This window comes from Hydractinia symbiolongicarpus, chromosome 1, assembly GCF_029227915.1.
Source record: "Hydractinia symbiolongicarpus strain clone_291-10 chromosome 1, HSymV2.1, whole genome shotgun sequence".
Lineage (NCBI taxonomy): Eukaryota > Metazoa > Cnidaria > Hydrozoa > Anthoathecata > Hydractiniidae > Hydractinia > Hydractinia symbiolongicarpus.
The window spans coordinates 4,552,343-4,573,316 of record NC_079875.1 but is presented as its reverse complement, the minus strand read 5'-3'; the positions used below and the strand labels follow the sequence as shown (position 1 = coordinate 4,573,316).

At 32.7% G+C, this 20,974-nt stretch overlaps 2 protein-coding genes across 2 annotated transcripts; one reads left to right on the top strand and one right to left on the bottom strand.

Moving 5' to 3' along the window:
* Positions 1-206: 206 nt before the first annotated feature.
* On the bottom strand, positions 207-16,777 carry LOC130632344 (NADH-quinone oxidoreductase subunit B-like). The gene is made up of 11 exons (XM_057444466.1): positions 16,632-16,777; positions 12,315-12,405; positions 10,583-10,660; positions 10,434-10,498; positions 9,883-9,929; positions 8,872-8,942; positions 8,559-8,601; positions 8,086-8,151; positions 7,376-7,422; positions 403-592; positions 207-297 (listed from the first exon to the last, which is right to left on the bottom strand). The coding sequence occupies exons 1-10, from the start codon at positions 16,654-16,656 to the stop codon at positions 406-408; spliced, it is 720 nt and encodes a 239-aa protein (XP_057300449.1). The 5' UTR covers positions 16,657-16,777; the 3' UTR covers positions 207-297; positions 403-405.
* A 2,779-nt stretch (positions 16,778-19,556) lies between these two features.
* LOC130632403 (autophagy protein 12-like) lies at positions 19,557-20,869 on the top strand. Its single transcript, XM_057444470.1, has one exon. The coding sequence runs from the start codon at positions 19,590-19,592 to the stop codon at positions 20,022-20,024; it is 435 nt and encodes a 144-aa protein (XP_057300453.1). The 5' UTR covers positions 19,557-19,589; the 3' UTR covers positions 20,025-20,869.
* Positions 20,870-20,974: the final 105 nt, after the last annotated feature.

The following is a 20,974-nucleotide window of genomic DNA, read 5'->3' as shown; positions in this document are numbered from 1 at the left end:
ATCTGTCCGATCGGCGCGGGAAAAAAGTAATAACAAATTTAAAATCTACTGGCTAAATAAACGTTTTTTAAGAAAAGAGAAATTTAAATGAAATATCTTATATTTGCGACTTCTAGACTTATTTTATTCCGTTGGAACTGTGTGAACAAGCAACAGTGACACTGAAGCGCCTCACAATAACACACAGGGAGTAAGGAAATGATATGTTTTTGAAATAATACACAATTTATTTTAAACACAATATACAAATTGCTACTCCAAGTTTCTGTACAAAACACGTTACTTCTTTTGCTGCATCTAAAAAGGAAGTTAAACCATACTCGATCGATCAAAAGAACAGACAAAGTTCGATTTTTACTCCATAGAAGCGAAAACTTTTAAAAAGAATCCTTGAATACTCACTGTTTACTTTCGGTACCACATTCGAATATTTCTTGTTCGTTTAATCTTTTTTTGAAGTTGAAGGATCCCGTAAAGAAGAGCTTCAGCCGTTGGCGGGCAGCCAGGGACGTATATATCCACAGGTACCACGCGGTCGCAGCCACGAACAACAGCATACGAATAATGGTAGTAACCACCACCGTTGGCACAACTAAAAAACAAATAGAATGGATATACGAGTGAACCCGCATAACATTTGCTATTTCGCGGTCGACGACAAAATAAATTTCGCGAGTTATATATTCAAGTTCAAAATATAATCACGTTACAAAAACGTATAAAAAAATGAAAAATTGCAGAATAAGGAATTAACTTCAAGTAATTTTCTTCCGACGAATGTTTTCGACATTACAATTTCAGGAACATTTGTCGGAAGAAAAAGAGAAAGAGAAAAAAGGTGAAAATCGCGAAGTACATCAAACGAGTAAAAAATAATCAGCTAAATAAGCGGAACAATGACATTTAAAGAAAAAACACATTTTTTCGGGTGACCTTTAAAGGGGATCAACAAAAAGGTTCATAATACAAGCACCACATATGCAAGTTCAAGTAAAATGGAAGCGCAGAGATTATAAAATCATTCAGACAGTTGCAGGTAACGAGATTACAATAATTATTGCAGCATGCTGAATAAAGTGAAAGCGGGAAAATCGCTAAAACAAAGACCTGAAACCTCAGAAAACCATAATTTGGCTAGCAAGAAATTATAAAAACAGAAACATTTAAAAAGACTAGTCGTTGATAAATACGGTCCCTCATATCCCCCGTATCTAAGCCCTGGCAGACAAAATTAAATTTATAAAAATAGTGTCTTTTTATTTCAACATGAATGTACTTGTAAATGAAAAATGGTGTTTAAGCAATCCAATTCAATTGACAGACAGAAAATTCTTCACATTCTTATGGAGTATATTTTTATATAAAAAATCGTGTACGGGTAGTATTATAATAGACAAAATATAAAAGTGGTGCTGGAAGCTGATACAATTTTCTTTGACCCTAAAACCCGAGATTTTGACGACGATAACTTCATTCAGCTGTTTTGTATACTAATATAAATTATACAACGGCATAGTACGCAGTAAACAAAGAAAGGTCAAGTCGAATGTTACACATTAGGGAAATAACAAATAAGTTAATGTGGCTTGTTGCCATGGAATTTGAATTCCTGACAATTTAAAGGAAACATTTAATACATGGTTCATGAACTATTTAATAATTTATCACATAAAACTGTCAGAAATAATTTAATTAAGAAATAAACTTCGTTTCCAGTGTTTCAACAACGACATACAAGTATAAGTCGCAGATTTCATTTCATATTGACTGAGTTTGAAGTTGTATCCTTATGCAAACAAAATCCGCTAAGCGTTTGCGTTGGTGTTCCTTTCCGAAGAGGCCGTAGCTTTTTTAAAGATTTACTCAAGTTTCCATGTGAAATGATCCACAAAATCAAAAGAAGCTTGATGGATTGTTTTTGTAAACACACGCGTTCATTCATAGGAAAACTCAAATTTCATACGAATTTTAAACTATATTTAGGTGACAATATGAAATAGTATTATCAGAAAGTCAGTTAGACGTCCCGCCTCGCCCAACCAGACAAGTGTTGCATAAAAAAAGATTACTTAAAAAACATCAGCTTGTGTAACTTCCACTTCCTTGAAGGAATGCGGACCATCTGTTTATTGCATCTTGAACAATTACGACTTCTTCCGTAACAGAGAATAAAAAACGCGTCACGTTATGCGGTTATCTATAACCACGGGGAATTTAGTAGTTGACGTTAAGGTGTGGTGACAACTGGTTTAGTTAGATGATTTATGGGGTTTCGGAACTTTTGACTATAGTTCTAAACATTAACAAATATTAATTTATACATTGTTTTTCATATCTTTTAAATCAAATTCTTTTAGCTCAGTTTTTTTCTAGGTAGCAAGAAACTTTACTTTAGTATACATTATAAAACTAACTTCACAAGGAAACCACTAATAACCAGGGGGTGGGGGACAAATAGATAATGCGATATGAAGGAGGGAGCAACAGTGGATGGGCTACCGTCTAGGTTAATATTCGACTACCTTACCAACCCCCCAAAAAACTGCACGAGAAAAAATCATAAAAATCAGAAATTTTAAATTAAATTTAAAATTTTCCATCGACCCTACAAAAGTCACGAAATCGTGAAAATTTTGGCCGACCAAAATAAATAAATAAAGATTACTGATCATGGCATTAGGTAATAGCGAAAATATAATAAAAATAAGGATGTTTATATAAAAGAAATGTATTAAATATTTCTTTTTCTATGTTTTAATTTTAATCAATTTCTTGCAAGTTATACAAGTAGAAAAAACGTGATGTGACGCGTCAAGAACATTGACAATAATTTTGAGGAGGAGCTAACATATTCAATAATGAATTAACAAAATATATAAAGACAACTAAAAAATTGTAATAGCCTAATAAGATGCAACAGTAATGCCAAATCTCTTCCTCTTTGTTGCTTAAACGCTGGTATGTTATGAACTAGCTATTTCGTTTTAAAAATACATCAACGATGGAGTGTGTTGAAACTTTTTTCCTTCGAAATTTGATAGATCAATTAGGTCTAATTTATTATAATGGGAATGTAATTCATTGAAGAAATTAAAGAGGCATTTAGAGGGTAATTTGTGTCACCTATGAAATAAACACGGCGGAGAGCTGATGGCGAGGATTCAAACAATGACGTCACTCAGATTAAATGTTGACAAGAAAACTGCGCGCTACTTATTTTGAATGACGTAGGTAAATATTCCAGGAAGGATGATGATGGCAATAGAGTTTTTGTAAGTTTTTACACAGGTTAGGAAAAGCATAGATAAAATTTATGTAGAATCTGGAGGCGCACGATATTTCAACTGTTTTAAAACACCATTACGTTATCAACAAGTTACGTAAAATTTTTTTCTTAAAAAAAATTGCCTTTGGGTGAATTCCAATCAAGACCTCTGGGTTCACGTTATGACACCTTACTCAACTGAGTTATTACGCTTTGAATAAAAATATTTAATTTGACGGCTTTTGTATTACTCTTTTGTGAAACCAGTTCAACGCCTGGGGAATTAACGCAGAGTGATTTACTGATTGAATTAGAATTTTTTTTTGCGAAATCATTCCTCCCAACGAAATATAGTTGTGTTGTGACTTTTAAGTTCTAAGAATAATTCTAATGAATTTCGCCATTATAAGGATTCAATAAGATTTTTTAAGCGGTACTTTCGAGAAATGGGAAAAAGCTCTCAGAGCTATGGCACCTAAAAATTTCACATGCAGGTGTCTAATAGATAAATATAAAAGGTCAGCGAGTATCTGAGCCATGCATCATATCCCTCACACCAGAAACAGATGTAAATCAATTTTTAGGTTTTATGAAATGACCCAGTAAAATATATTTAAAGTATATTGTTGCAGTGATGTGTAATTGACAATGACATGCGATATAGTTAATGCAGCCCCTGCATCTTGTTCTATATAAAAACAATTTTACAATACTGAAGTTTAGAATGGGTGAGAAAAAAGAACAAAATAAGAACATTAATTAGGCTAAAATTTTACTTATTAGATCTTTTTTCCTCAAAAATACAAGAAACATGGATAAATATCAATGCACGGAATTTTTAACAGAATCAATTGTCACGGAATTATTTGCAAAATAAATGTGATAACAACATAAGAACAATTTCAGGCCAAATATTATAAAAATAATTAATAAGAAAACTTCAGACTGACGCCAAATTTCCTGGTTCTTATAAAAAATGCTGTAAAAGTTTCTTATCGGGTATGGCCCTCACTGCGGGTTGTTAACGTTTGAATATTTTTTTGTCCACTAAATCATGAATTTATTGTATAAGCAAAGTCTTTAATTCATTTGAAACATATCAGAATGTAATTTATCGGGAGAAAAGAACAATGCTGCATTACAGTGACATGTAATGTAACTAAATAAAATTATAAATGTTCAATACATCCCTACCCTCACTTCGTTTGGGTAATCGAGAGTAAAACCTTTGTTGCAGTAGGAAAAAGGTAGTTAATTTTATTTTTTCAAAATTGTTGGAGTTGGGGGGGCAAATTTCCCCCCAACACCCACCCCCCCCCCTCCCCTCCCTTTCTCAGCCCTAGGTTGCTACAGACAATAAATTACACTTTATGATTTTACGTTATGCAGCAAGATAACCCAAAATTAAGCCAAAAATTTTACGAAGAAATAACAGTACTTTATTCTACTACAACAGGAACTCACAATATACTCGTATTGGAAATAACAATTTAAAAGTGAAACAAAGTGGAGGAACACCGCGATAAATAAAAAACCTCCGCTCGTGATAAAAATTTTTTCATTTCTTAGGTTTGAGTCCTCCATATTGCTTTAAACTATTATATAAAAACTGAACAGTAATCTGATTAAACAATTTGAGATCACGACAAATTGAAAATACAATTATTTCAACACACACGTCAAGTGATTACAAAACTTGCAAGTGTACGAACATCTTTTTGTATAAGTAATTGGCATAATAATCTTCGTATTTTAGTCACGCTTTCAAAACACGCGGATATTAACAGGTGTGGTTCCACTTGTTATGTTTCACGAATTTATTGCAATGCGATGTATGTATCGATATATTAAAAATATTAAAAACCCTACCATATCACAACTAATTTTAGCGAGAATTAATTTTCACCAGTTAAAAAGATTTCGACTTATCATCTGATGTAAATCGCGGAACCGTACGTGCTTAAAACATACTCTCGACAAAACAATCCCTCTTAAATTAACCATTTACTTTACAGCATTATAAAATTATGGTATCTATCAGAAAATGTCGCGGGGATTTGCTTTCGTGAATTAACTGCTCTGAAATATTTTGCGGCATTAAATTTTGCAAAATAAACGAAAAAACGCGAAGTCCGTAAAATCATCTTCCCACAAAAAAGTCAAAGGTAATCGAGCTCTGTCATGAAAAGGAGGCTAGTATTATTTAGTTGAAGACTTGGAAGGTTTTGCTGTGTTGCATAGCCGGGTGGCCATGCAACACAGCTTATACCTAATACACCCTCTTTTTTGTTAAACAAAACGAATTTTTTTTTTAGTCCAACTTGTGAAGATATTCAAATGAGAGAACCAAAAACCGATCAAAAAGTATATTTTTGACCCCATGTGGGAAAACGATTTGAAAATGTTTAAATGCTGTAGCGTCAAATTTTCAGACCTTTTAAATTCTGTCTGATGAAAAATAACTCATGATTTCTCGCCCAATACTTAATAAAAAAGTTTTATAACCGGGAACAATTTGGTGTGAAAATTTTGATGGTGTAAAAACGCTATCCTGCTTAACTTGTTAAATTGATATCTAGGCTAATGATGATTTTTCAAGCTAAAATTTACGTGTGCATTGTAAAACCTACATGAAGTTGTAGGGTGTGAATTGACAACATCTAAAATTATTTAAAATGAGATTTGCATAGAAGTAACAGAGTTATTCTTGATCAGAGTTTCCATCAATCAAATTCATGAAGAATGTTAATTTTTCTCACTATATGTACACAACTAGACTGTGTACATGGTACAGCCATCCACAATTAATAACAAACTCATTAAAAGAAGTAAATAAATGACTGTGATAAACAATCAATTAGGCCAACTGTTAGAAAGATAAAGACACAACTAGACAGCACGTAGGTGCTTATCAGTGAACACAATCAGTCTATTTCAACAATATGAGAAGTTTTAGAACAAACCCGAGTAACATTACACAGGCTAAACAATAAAGCAGATGAGAACACAGGCTAAAAAAGGAGGAACAGAATTTTGTGACATAAGTGATATGATATGACCCTTCTGTTTTGAAGTAGAATTTTTTAGAACTAATTTTTGTGAAAGGAAAAACTAATTAATTTTGCCGAAAATGTGCGACTAATTACAAAAAAACAATTATTACTTTGAATTTCTTTTCAAATTTTTCTGAAGGAAGCTGTAAAAAATCGTGAAAAACATGATCTGAAAGATTAATTTCGCGAATTGCAGAAATAATGAAATAGCAGTATTAAAATTTTAAACATTTTTTGCAAAACTCTGAAGGTATGAAGGTATGACATGTCAGAATGTCCAAGAACTATAATGTGTGATTTTTTCGTTTTTTCAATTAATTTAAACCTTCTCTAACTTGTGCATACACTTTGTTAGTTCATTTGGATGGGTTGTTCTTTGCTGTCGTCCCAACTAATCTTTCAATTTCAATTTATTCTACCTCAACTTTGTTGGCGTAAATTTGCATGGAAAAAAAGTGGAAAAGTTCATCCTGTCCAGACAAGTTCATGGTATATCAAGTTAACCATAAAAATGCAACAAAATAAAAAGGAAAATCTTTCGAACTGCTTCTAATCAGGTTAGTCTCCCTGCTATGTTTTGTAAATGTTGGTTTTGGCCACCATATCCTTTATTATCCAAAATGTTAAGGGGAAATTAAACTTATATTGGCAAACAGGATTAATGAATGGAAGCTAAACTATAACAAAATGCACATTTTATGGTCACCATCACTTAGCGCTGAGTTTCCGTACTGTAATAAGCAATTTAATGTATATTTCTACTGATTTTTTTAGTTTGAGTTGTATAAATTATATTATTGTGGAAAGTTTATCATTTCTTGAACATGATAGTTTAGTACTAAACTATCATGTTCAAGAAACTCCGATCATCAAGCAAAGTAAAATGATTTAAAAGTGCTTTACCCAATGATAGGAGAAGGATCTCCTGAAACGTCACTTACTAAACTATCACGTTCCAGAAATGACAAACTTTTCACAATAATATAAATACTCAACAGACAAACCGAAATATTATCGTCAATAATAAATTATATTGTATAATAAAAGAAATACCAACCTTCCCATGGATATAACCCATCTTGGTTCAGGCATCTGATCATACACCTACAATAACAGAGAAAATAATCAAAACACTTATAGACCAAAAAAAATAAATAGAATGGTTGTTTAAAGCATTGAGCATGAAAGAGATGTAATCAAAAGAGAATTTGATCACGAGATATTTTATTGTGTTATGGCAATCTGAACTTTCTGTCATGCAAAATTTTTTCTATTATTATTATTCTTCTTCTGGATATTATTTTTCTGAATTTATAGCCAGTTTTTTTTTTGCTAAGAAATAAAACAGGATATAAAAACAAAGAATGCAAATCACTAAAAATTTGGTATTCTACAGCTGAGTACCTAATTTCAGGATTAAATACCAACACTTGATTAGCACCATTAAGTACCTATCTGTTTATCTACTTATATAACTTTTGTTATAATGTAATAGAAACAAGAGTTTTAAAACTTATTTTGTAAAATACAGTTTAGAAACAAGGAAACTGTTTCAAAATCTCTTTTCTAGTGCAATACAAGCAGCCTTTTCAAATAATCACTTTTTATTAAAAATTTCAGTCACTAATTGCTGTATATTGGCAATCAAATGTTTTTTTTATTTTGAAAATATAAAATGCACTTCTGCATCATAAGAAATCTATAATCGAATTAAAAAGGTAAAATTCATGTTGTATTGAATTGAATTGAAGTGTTTAACACCATTACCTTGCGAAGAGCAGGAGCCATTTTATTCGTTAAGGTACCAGCAACGATCATCACATCAGCTTGTCGCTAAACAACACATAATTCTCTATAATAATGGCCGTTGTCTGTCTGTTTCGAAACACAAAATGCAATATATAAGGGACAGGCAACGCCATGGTTTTTTTAAAGGGTTGATGAATGTCCACGAGATTAATTAATATAAAACCAAAATATATAGAAAACAAAACTCTCTTTAAGAATTGAGTGTGCTGTTTTTAGGTCCTAATTACACCTGCAAAATCCAATATTGCTTGCACAAAAGTTTATTTATTTTTTATTGAAAGTGAGCGACACAATTGAATGAACATAACTTGGAAATAATTTTGGGCATGCAATGTCCAGCCTTTTCGTTTGTGTGCTAAAGTAATTGCAGTGCACATTCATTTTAGAAAAACCTTTTTAAAAAAGGAAGACAAAGTAATGCAAAGACTTACTGGGCTTGCTCTAAAAACAACTCCAAACCTGTCCATGTCATATCTAAAGGAAAAGCATAAGAACAATATGTTCACAACATGCACCTAATGTTAAAGTATTTGTCAAATAGAACGTAGAATGACAGTTATTTTATCAGTATTATGCAAACAAAATATATAGCACTATGGCACTTTTTATATTATTTAGCTTCAGTTATGAAACTTATTTGTAGTTTAGTTACATAAAGGAAAGAAATCAGGTAAACCTTTTTCAGAAATGTTTCAAGAATCATATTTTATTAGTAGCTGTTTTTGCAAACAAAGATCTACATACCTAGGTGCAGCACACTGCATCATTTCTACAGCACAGCAAGCTAAACCAAATGTCATAGGCCACAGTGAAGACTAAATTAGAAGCAGCTATGACATGAACAGACAGTGGTGAAGCTCTACTTGGCAAAAATCTTAAGATAGCTGTAAGTTTTATTAAATTACTCACTGTGGAAAGAATACACACAAAAATCCAATGCTTTAGAAACATTACAGACATCAAATAAAAAAGGATTGGTACTTTAAGGAATTTTCCTGAGAATTCTTTTTTCACAAATTTTAGGCATTTAACACTATACTGATATACTGTATTTACCAGAATGAGTGTCGTCTTAAATAAACCCACCTTTTGGTTAAGGATATTTAATGAGCACTTTTCTAGCATAAACACCCCTTTTAAAAATACCATTGCTTTTAAGTTTTAGAACTTAAGAAAAGTCCATAACTTTAAAAACATATCGCCCAACCTTATTATAGAAATATTGTATGCCATTCTTGAATGGTGATCGAATGTTATTGGTCATTTATTTGAATAAAGTCCTTTGATCATTAGGTCTTTTTTTTCAAGTAATAAAAACACAAAAAAGATATTGTAGGATTTTTAAAAAATAGAACTGCAACAAGATATAAAACTTATCCATAATTAGTGTCCACTAAAATAGGTCCTAAGATTATAGGGATAAAACATCAGTCTTTAGTGGACACAAGGCTTACAAGGATATTCAAAAAACGAAGTCCATATATTTTCTATTTTTTCTATTTAAATTTACATAAAATGTTAAATTTATTTCAATTTTTTTTCAGAATATTTAATTATTATCTTCTTTAAACAAAAGCCATCCATTAAAGTTTCACAATTAAATGTGTCCATTGGAGTTAATATGTTAAGTTGAGGAGGTTTTGTCTACATCAGGGAAAAGCAACGTTAGTCCTAAACATTATATCATTTAAAAGTTGGGAGTGATACTTAATTAATATTATTCAAACATATACTACTGAAGGATTTTAGACTTACTCTTCTTGCCCAGTTAACTAAATCATCGATTTTGGCAACAGCAAACTCTAAAGGCAAATATATTATAAACAGCCTCTAAAAATGTCAACACTGCTATCTTTTTCAGTTTTTCAACACTGTAAACTGTATTAACAGTAAAAGTATATATAGTATATTCAAAGAATTAAAATAAATATTTCTTTTTCTTTTTTTGGAGATAGATGCTCCATTCATCCATTTTAAAAGATCTTATTGCTTTGTGTATCATAAATACTATATAACAACTATATACACGCCTTGTATTTGATGACAAAGTAAAAATCATTTACGTTAATAACCTAATGTACCGAAAATTTAAATTTCAGTTTCTCAACACAAACCCAATGAAGTTAAAACTGTTTTGTAAAAAATGTAACCAATAAAATTAGATTTTGTTAATGGTATCAATCTATTGTGTTCTGTTTACACCCTAAGTTTTAAGTTTTTTCTTATTAAAAATGAGTGAAACATCTTTCATTAAATTCTTATTTAACCAAGTTGGTCTTGTACCGCAGAAAAATTTCCTCACATACCTGCAGCATTACTGACCATTCCTGGTTTAGCAGCAGCTGTGCTTTGCTCTCTGTAGAGTACTAAACTGTAAAGAAGAAGCAAAAGTAGAGATGAAACACTGCTGAAAAAAAAAGCAATAACACTTTTGACTATTTGTTTTTACATATACCTTGTGCTGGTCTCAGGCTTATTGTCATCTTTTGATGAGATTGTATGCACTGTTCGATTAACTGTAGGAAGCAAAGTCCTACAAGAAATGTAAAAATGGTTTACTTGCTTGTTTATGGTATATATGCTAAAAGTGACAAAACCTACAGAACATAAATATGTGTGTGTACTGGACATGTGTGTGTGTGTGCGATCAGACACTTCACAAAATAGTTTGTATAAAAAGGCTAAAACGTTGGAATTGTTAATAAGGATATTTAAAAAACAAAAAATTTTTCGCCCCTTTTTTCCCTACCGTATTCTCCGGTATATAACCAGCGCGTTATAAGTTGATTTTTACGACTTCCACTGTTGGTGCGGGTTATGTGATAAGGTTATATTTGCATTTATTGTGAAATTTAAAGTTTAGACATTCAATGAAGAAAATAGTACCAGAGGGATAAAATGCGTACATTAATATAACTGCATGTGCGATCCTCCTATGTAATTTTACTTCAACTATGTGATTTAATTTTTTTCACACAGTGAAATTGCTTTAACTTTCTGTTGCTTGCCAGTGCTAATATATCTCTGAAACACAATTCTGAAGATCATTTTTCTTTTGTGTTGAATGTAATTCTAATCTATTTATATCTTTGCAATCACATTAAGCACATTGAAATGAATCACTTCTGGTAATAGAGCAGTATAGCAGGTATAATTTTTAGGTTTAATTGACGTGTATTTCACAACCTAGTGCCCAGGACTTAATTATTAATTCCTGTTGAAAATATTGAAAATTGTTAAATTAAATGTATAGATGATAATTTTCTTTTTTTATCTTCGCTACCTTCAAGCAACAGGTGGCCACTGAAAATATTAAAAATAAATATAAAATACAACTAATAAGACACACGCAACTATCTCCACCATTTTATCATGCACACTGTGAGAGATATAAATAGATAACAAAATTATATAAACATTAGAAAAGAATGTTCCGTATATCACTGTTACAGACAACCCGTGATAATTATTATGTTGTTTATTTTTATGCCAAAAAAACTAAATATACATAAAAAACAGAGATTTTACTTTAGGGTTTATAACCTGATAGTGTGGGTTTTTTATTTGTTTGTTTAATCGCAGGAAGCAAGAGTTATTATTGGCTAAAACTAATGTTTACAAAAAAAGAAAAAGAAAACAGCATTGTCTGATTCAGTACTGTCAGCGTTAGCAGAAGATAGACTTGTCAAATTAATTTTAATTATTATTTCAGCAATCAGAGACAAGGAAGTTAAGACTAAGACAAGTCGCTAGTTCAGACACTCGGTTCTCTTGTTTAGGGTTCACGAGTTTAAACGTCCCCCACTTGTCTCCAGCATGAAAAAAACAGAACACACACACATGTTTATAAAATGATTAGGGTAAGTAAAAATACGCTGAATTTTTTTCTTAACATGATGCGGGTTATACAAAGGTGCGGGTTAGTAAAACACATTGATTGAAATTTTATGCGGGTTATACGAAGGTGCGGGCTATCTGATAGCATCTTAAAAAATTTAAAAAGACTTGTTAGCTAACTTTTAAAGCTCTATAATATAAAGTCCAGCATCATTTTAAACCTCGGGTTCCCTTTAATAATATTCTTAGCCTTTTTATGCAACTTTGAAATTCCATTAATTTTCAAGCTTGTTGGCAATACAGCTGAAGGTCGACAGACTTTAATAATTTAAAACAGAGCTCAAAATTACCTGTGAGTTCTGGAACACAGGATTAGACTTTGTGAAGCGAGTCTTGTGGAACACAGGATTAGACTTTGTGAAGCGAGTCTTGTGGAAGCAACTAAAAAAAAATAATAAACGTTACAATACTTTTATTCTAGCAATACATTGGCATATTGTAAATTTATCAAGAAAACCCTAGTAAGTTTGTTCTTTGTCTTTTTTTGTCCTTGTTTTTCTTAGTCTCTTACAAAAACATTATCTTGAGACACATTTAATTATATTATTCATATTCGGCTTTATCTCAAATTCACATATATTTTTTTCAATACACACATTTTAATAAGAATAGTTTTTATTTTCCTATTGTTCCAAACAATAGACCTATTGTTTTTAACCTAAAATATCAGCCTGATTTTTATAAAGTACACTATTTTTTTTATAAGCATAAAAGTTCAAAATCGCTTAAAAATAGTCATATCTGAAAGCTCAGAAATTCAGCTCATCAAAATTGGATACTGAATACCAAGATTTTTCAAGATAAAATTTGAAAATTTCAGAGGCAAAGGGAAAAATGAAAAACACAATCAAATATAAATGTCAGGAGTATTAAAATATGACATTATTCTTTTAGAGAAAATACTCTGCATGTCAAACACATGTTCTGCACAAATTGCGAAAACGCTCTGTTTATAAACAGGACGGCCATGATTATGTACCCATGGCCTGATTATGTTTTTTGTTGCCCTGATTATGATGTGGTGTCCGGATTATGAATGCTGATATTATGGCTGGCCAGGCAGGCTGTGATTGGAATTTTCTTCAAACTTTTGTGAATGAAACATTGACGAATTACGCAGGATAAAAGACTATTAAAAACTAGGCATTAGCGAAAAAAAAGTATTGACGTAATTCTTGTTATAAACTCCTCTTGTGAGTACATTTCAAAATAATATACTTTAAAGTAACTAAATCTCACGGAACGAGATTTTGCGGATGGGTGGGTTCAAGTTTATTTTTTGTAGGAATTGAATTCTGAGGATGACCAATTATTCGTTTTGCAGGAATTAAGTTTGGTGAAAAGTTTTTAAATTTGCGAATCCCAAAATTTAGTATCCACAAATTTTCTTTTTATTTAAGAAGAACAACAACTTTGCCACCAGGGCTATTTGCTTGTCAGAATTGATGACGGCCCGATTATGTTCATTCTATAAGTGAGAAAAAATATAAAATTGTTGTACATAAGCCAGCCTCCACCATTTATGTTTGTTCTATAAGTCTCAAATGATATTAGGCTGTCGTATATAAACCCTCCTGTCCTGATTATGTTTGTGTGCCAAAAAATATATTGATGAACTGTCGTACATGTGCCAAATAATATAAAAAGTGTTGTGCATAAGTCAGCCGGCCCCAGGTGCACGCCTTGACACACCCCTAAATCGTTTGGTGTGATTAATCGCACGCATGAAAAATAAATATTGAGTTTTTAAAATCAACCTATAAAATCCATTTTGTAGCAGGCAATGGCAGGCCTTGAAATATTTCTTGGAGACTCGTCAGACAAAACGTCCAATAGATTTCTGTCTTAGTCGGACACTTTTAGATCTCAGAATTATTGAATGGTCCTCGTTCTTTTAATCCACAAGAAAGCCTATTCATAGCCAACCTGACCATCCTAGCTAATTCACCGACTCCTGAATTAGTTAAAAGAACTACGTAGACTAAATCTATTTTGCCTGGCCCCTTCTTTGTTGGTAACTAGGTCTTACACAAGAAATTCAGCCATGCGGTTCTTAACTAATGCGGATGTGAACGTGGATGTGAGCACGGATGAAGCAAGTCTGTAAAACTGCACTTACAGGCAGAATAGACATTTTTGTCATGGATTTAATTGTAGATGGTTTTTTCATATGACAAACAATTGGAAACCATGGCAGGTCCGAATTTAATGGGTTTTTTCTTTACGCCTAAGACCCTGTTTACACACATTTTTTTCATGCCAGCATGAAACTCCTGCCGGCATGAGTTCATTTCGGTGTCTTCAGGAAACCCTATTACTGTTTACACGTCAAAGCCGACATGAAATTTCATGCCACCATGAATTTATGTCGGGGCTTTTTAGCATGATATTACCGTGTGAACGCAAAATGTGTTTCATACCGGTATGAAAACAGCTTATAATATGCACAAGTACTGCATAAAGAAGCTGAATGAAACAGAAATCAAAAGCTATATGTTCGTTTATTGAAGAAAATCTTTTTTTGCCAGTGCAGTTACCAGCATGTATTTGAGAATAAATTTCATTTCATGACGGCATGAAATGAAACTCATTTCATGCTGGCAGGAACGATTTGTGTGCACCGAAAAAATTTCATTCCAGCATGAGTTTCATGTTGGGTACATGTAAACAGCCTCTAAAAACAAAACCTATGTGCCGTATAATTCTTTTTTCTGTATAAATTTTGTTAAAATGTAGTTGAACTTTCTGAATGAATTTTGAAGTTTTATATAAGCCACGTGGATAAAAGATTTTTTTTTAAGTTGAAAACAAAGCATATTTGTGATGATCTGAAAAATAAACAATAAAAATAAAAATGACAGTATGGTTATGCATACTATTTCGGACATGTAGAAGAGGAAGTTAAGATTGAGAGAGTCGCTATACCAGTAAACGCTCAATCATCGTGTTTGGGGTTTACGATTTAAAACGTCCCCACTTTTCTACCACAAAATTAATGCACATCAAAAATTAACCTTAAAGCCCGTATCGCCCTGCACATGCATTTTACATCACACACGTTACTTGATTTACGTGGGCGAATCATCGCACACCTACTCAAATATTCTTGAAAAGGCCTGCTGCCCTCATAATGTTTGTTTTATACAACACATGAAGAACATTCAAATTATTAAAGAAAAAAATTCTCAAAGAAATATTCAAATTCTTTGCATTCGATTTGATTTAAACCACTAGCGTCAAATTAATCAAATTAAAGTAGTCAAAAATGACATGCCTCCTTAAAACATTACCTATGCATTGGAATAAGGATAATTTTAGGCTCAAAATGAAAAACTCTTAAGCATACTAAGCCAAAGTGGAAATTTACTGTACGGTTCTTATAAAGGAAAATGCCTGTAGTTTGTCAGTAGACCCTATCATGATTTTTAGCACTCTGGAAGCCATTTTGCTTCATGATATTGTTTTGTTGTGCAGTACTTTAGTGGTAACTTAGTGGTCTACTCTTGCATTTTGTGCAGGACAATTCTGATCTCCTTGGCGGTGATTCAATATGGGTGTAAGTGTAAATGTTCTCATAGTCCCAGGTAAACCTAGTGAGCTATGTGATGGAAATCGTAAGATGGCACACTGTGTGGGCTGTTGGATGTTGCAGGAAGTTGTCTGGTAGAACACTGACCCTGGGCTCAAAATAAGCCTTAAATACATCGCCCCTTTTATGCCTCACGCTTACTTAGACCTACTTCAAGAGAAAGAGTTGGTTGCAAATCATGTTAAGTTGCTAAAGAGAAGTGTAAAAATATAGAAGAGAACAGTTGGCGTGATAGGAGAGAAGTGCTTTTTAATTAGAAAAAAAGTAAGTCATTTGAGCAATCTTTTATTATTTTTTTTAAAAAACAGCAAAAAACAATAAGCCGCTGAAGCACCATCTTCAGCTGGGTAGAGTGTTTAAAATGCAGATGGATGGATGGATGGATGTGCATGGCTAGCATCACAAATATTGAGGGATATACCCTGTCTATTATTTCCAGGAGGGACCATGGCTTAGATGGAGAGTCCTAGAGTATTTGATGCTCATTTTGAGCCATGCAGACCCAATTTATGGCCTCCACTCTATTAGCCAACTCCCGGCAACATCCAACAGTGAGCCATCAAAACTGTAAGTCATCAAAAGAAACCCAAATAAAAATCAAAAAAATAGTTTAGGAAACAGTTTCCTATATGGGAAACCATTTCCCTATATGATATGGGAATTTTCCTATAAAACATGGGAAACTGTTTCCCTTTTAGCGTCATTTCCAGAACTGACCAACCACATCTTTTTGCCTGCCTCGCAATTGCTAAAGCCAAAAGGACTTATCTCAAAAACTGTAAACATTCAAAAAAGTCTATATAAACATTAAAAAAATCATTAGACGGATTTAAAGACTGGATTTTTGATTTTATGGTAAGTTATAAGTAAGAAGCCAATACGACTTTTTATAGCACACTTCTCAGGACTAATTCTAATTTACAGAGGAAAAAGTATACACACTTATTAACAAAATGTCAGAGAACGTTATTAGCTAGATAGCTTGCCAGTTAGTATAAAATGTAAACAAAAAACAAACCCAAAGTTCTTGGAATTGTCGCCATTTTCTTGCCATGGGATGTGTTATTTACCAGGTGGTTTGTTAGCAGCTATATCGCGCAAAGCGAGATACTATACCAGGTGTAATATACTATCTTGGTACAAAAACAAACATGGTAAAGAAGTCCGTCGCATGCAAAACCAGGAGCCTTCTTTCTGCTTAGCTGCAACTTCCTCAAATCCAACTTGGGCTGGCCAGCTAGTTTACTTCTGACAGCTGCAACCAAAGTGGCATGACATTTTCCCCTGGACGGTTGCCTTCTTATTTTTCCTGAATAATTATATAACCCATCATGCAGCTAGCCAGCTAAAGTGTTCTTTCTTTTTTTGTAATTCTTCCTCTTTTTGTATCTTTTGAGTCACTTTTTCACGTAAGGTTCATCACATTTACCTACACAGTAAATTGGTACCTCAGTTTTTACATGGCTAGCCTCACAAATATCGAGGGATATACCCTGTCTATTATTTCTAGAAGGGTCCATGGCTTTGATGGGGAGTCCTGCTGGAATATTAATGCTCTCTTTGAGCAACGCAAACTCAATCAGGGTCAGCGCTCTGCCAGACAACTCCCTGCAACATCCAACAGCCCACACAGTGTGCCATCTCCTTAATTTCCCTCACATGGCTTTGGTTAACCCGGAGCTATGGTTATATTCAATTGTCCATATTGAATCGCTGCCAAGGGGGGAATCGATCAACTTCAAATTACCGAAGGGGATCTGTGGAGGAGAGCACATGTGATAATAATTTTTTTTCTTAATAATATAGCTACACCAGACTGTCTACTTTCATAATAACAAAGGTTTGTTTGGTATTGGCGCCATAGTTAAGTAGTTGTGACTCTCACACCATGTGCGGGGGACCAGGGTTTGATTCCCCTTGGCCGCGATTCTATAGGGAGAGTGAATGTTACCATAGCCTTGGGTTAACCTTTCTAATTAAGATTTCAACAAAAACTTCATAAATTTAAGACTGGATCATTCATATCTTTCGTTTCTGCCTTTAAATCTTTAATATGTTTTAGATATATACTTACTTATGTTACTTATGTTAACTTTTGAAGTTGTAGCTTCACGCCTGTCGTGGACGACTGATGTCAGTCACTTCTTCCTCTTCTATATACTGCTTAATCTTTGCCAATTTTCCCGTAAGTTTCTTTCTAATTAAGATTTCAATTATAAAGGTTTGACCATGAAAAGTCCATGTTTTACCCATCTGAAATGTGTAACCCTAGAACTAATGCTTAATAAAGTAGGTTGAGTGTGACAAAAGTGGGGTTGCAATTGGTCAGTATTTTATCAAAGTGAAGAAAACAAACAATATTGGTTCTAATTTTTGAAATGATAAATTTTTCCATGCGGTGGTTACATCAAGCAATTAGCAGTAAACTCTCTGAGGTACAAGTTCCTTAGTCATAAGTTGAAGAACTATAGCATTGTTACGGAAAAAAATTATATTTTATTCTGGTTTGGTTAGTTTTTCAAAAACAAATTTACAAATCGGTTCCTGATGATAGACATCTTTGTGTGGCATTATTTCCACTTAACCTTGTTTTCATAATAGACTTTTTTGTGTTATCACTTTATTGGAGGATGTGTCTTACATTTAGTTATGGACCATCTAATTCTGTATCATGATATAAGCGAAATATTTTGACATCAGAGGGACACAAAGTTTCGTTCACCCCAATTTTACCTAAGGGTATCAGTAAAAGATTACAGGGTGTAACCACAAGGTTACGATCAAGAAATAGAAAGTTTGTTTTACATCATCAAGACAGATCCTATAGATAAGGAAAACATCAGCATATAGGATTGTAAGTGAAAACATCACCATAGGTTGTTTAAAAACAATCCAAATAGGATCATAAAAAGCGAAAACCTTGCTGCAGTTTGTTTAAAAAGCATCAAATCAAACGGGATCGTGAAAAGCAAAGAACATTAGTGGTTTGATCATTTAAAAAACGTCAAAACTAGATCATAGAAAGCGAAAAAAATACCTGTATGGTCATTTAAAAAGCATCAAAACAGGATCATAAAAAGCAAAGAACATCGCTTTAGACATTTTTAAAAAACAATCGAAACAGGATAAGGCCAAAACATTGCCATGATCATTTAAAAACATTTAAGATGCGTATTCAGAAGCTTTCCCTTTGTGTAAATTTTTATTTCAGCTATCAGAGACAAGGAAGTCAAAACTAAGAGATCCACTAGTTCAGACACTAGGTTTCATGTTTGGCGTTTACAGGTTTAAATATCCCCAAATTGTCTCCAACAGGACAAGAATAATAATTTTCAGTTAGATACATGCATACTCTTAGTTTTAAAAATATTCAATGTCGTGTTTTGCACACAAGAAGAAGCCCAATAAATTAAAAAAAGGAAATATTTTTATTTTCAACACACCATTTTAGAACATTAGAATGTGTAGTGAACATTGGTCATGAACCATCATGACCTTCGCGCTCTTAAGATGTTTATCATGATGTTATCGCGTAACTTGCGCATGATACGTGCTTATGATGTTAGGTGTCCTGATTTGAGTACTGTAAAATTTAACTAAATTCTTTTTAAGATATTGGAATAACTGCTTGATTGCATAGTTCCTAGTCTGTATGGCCTAGTTCAGAGCTGTAACATAATGATGATGCTGCAGAAACTGTGACAAGTACATTTTTAATGTGTCTTACCTGCTCTACACATCTGCCTATGTAGAACTTTTTTAGTCTTTCGGCTGTTTTGCATGCATCGGTGATACTGTTTTACCATTTCACGAAATGGCCAAAAAACTGCCATTTTCTTAAAAATATAAGCAGCATTGTAGTTCATGTTTTGTTTCCATACGGAAAGATTTGTTTTCATTTTGCACTATCACAGATTGTGTAAAAAAACAAGTCACAAATATTTTGCCTTTATTTGTTTTTGTAGATATATAAAAAATGAGTAATGAATCTAGTGCTACTTCACCAGTTGCATCATTAAATTCTGAGTATGTACCTGCTGCAGCAGACCAAGACAAAACACCAACTGAGGTGCCATCAGCACATGAAGAATCTAAAGCATCATTACATAAACAACCGTCTCCTGAAAAAGTTGTGGAAAAGAAAACCAAAATAGACGTGCTGTTAAAGGCAGCTGGAGATGCACCAATCATGAAAAAGAAAAAATGGGCAGTAGATGCAAACAGACCTATAGCATATTTAATCGAGTTCATACGAAAATATATCAAATGTGAACCTTCGGAGTCGTTATTTTTATATGTCAATCAAACATTTGTGCCATCACCCGATCAACTACTCAGTAATTTGTTTGAATGTTTTGGTACAGATGGGAAACTTGTGCTACATTATTGTAAGTCACAAGCTTGGGGTTAAATATCTTTATGTTTATATTTTTAAGTTTATTTTTTGTAGCTTTTAATTATTTGTGTTTGTTTTATGAAATTGTACTTATTGTTTATTTTAGCCTGTGTTTCATTGTGCAATTATTAATTTGCTTTATATACATTTTTGTGAGTTAAAACACTTTTGCTTTGAAGTAGCTGGAACAGAATAAATTGCTCAAGATGATGAATGTAAATGTCAGATGCAAAGGTTCTGCTTTTAAGGTAGGCTTCTGAAGATCGAAATGCCATTAAATAATTTTTTAATTTTTGAGTTTGGGGCTGAAAGAGATGATTTTTTATTACCAAACTTTGATTGGGCTTAAATTTGTTATTTTTTTATTGGATCTTACCTTAGGGTTCCATGTTCATGCTCATTTAGACGTTAATAAGGTTGTGTAATATGCATTTTTTAATGGAATGTTACGTAATTAGGTTTTGTGAAGGTATTAAAGAATCTTGAATCTCAAAGATTTGTTGCAGATAATGTGCAAACATATATAGCAATAAAGGTCACTGCAGGTTGATGTCAACAATAGATATAGTCAAGTGATTTAAGGCAAGAGTTAGACCAGACAGAACAGTCAGAATAAAATCAATTACAGACCTTTATTTAATGAGCAATTACGCCTTATAACTGCATATGGAATATATTTATGATAAACATAAATCTCTAGTTGCAAAGTTGCAAAATATTTTGTAAGGCAGCTAACCAGTATTTACATATGTTTTAATTGCCTGTTGATACAAAAGGTTATGTTGAATTTAAATATAACGTGCTTATGAGTGGACAAACAGTTATATTAATTGTTTTTTTATAAATGTAAAACTGCCTGCCTCGTAGTTTGTTCTTCTGTGTCTGCCATTTCAATTTTTCTTGTTGTCATGGGTAATGTCCATTGCTTTATGAAGAAAGTTGTGAACATTCCCCGAAAAAATAGC

Excerpts from the sequence above, each read along its gene's own strand:
- LOC130632344 (XM_057444466.1), bottom strand. The coding sequence starts at position 16,656 with ATGGCGACAATTCCAAGAACTTTGG. Across the intron at positions 10,661-12,314 it reads CTGTGTTCCAGAACTCACAG|GACTTTGCTTCCTACAGTTA; the intron begins GTAATTTTGAGC and ends CATTTCTTGTAG. Across the intron at positions 8,152-8,558 it reads TTGTTTTTAGAGCAAGCCCA|CGACAAGCTGATGTGATGAT; the intron begins GTAAGTCTTTGC and ends TGTGTTGTTTAG.
- LOC130632403 (XM_057444470.1), top strand. The coding sequence starts at position 19,590 with ATGAGTAATGAATCTAGTGCTACTTCACCAGTTGCATCATTAAATTCT.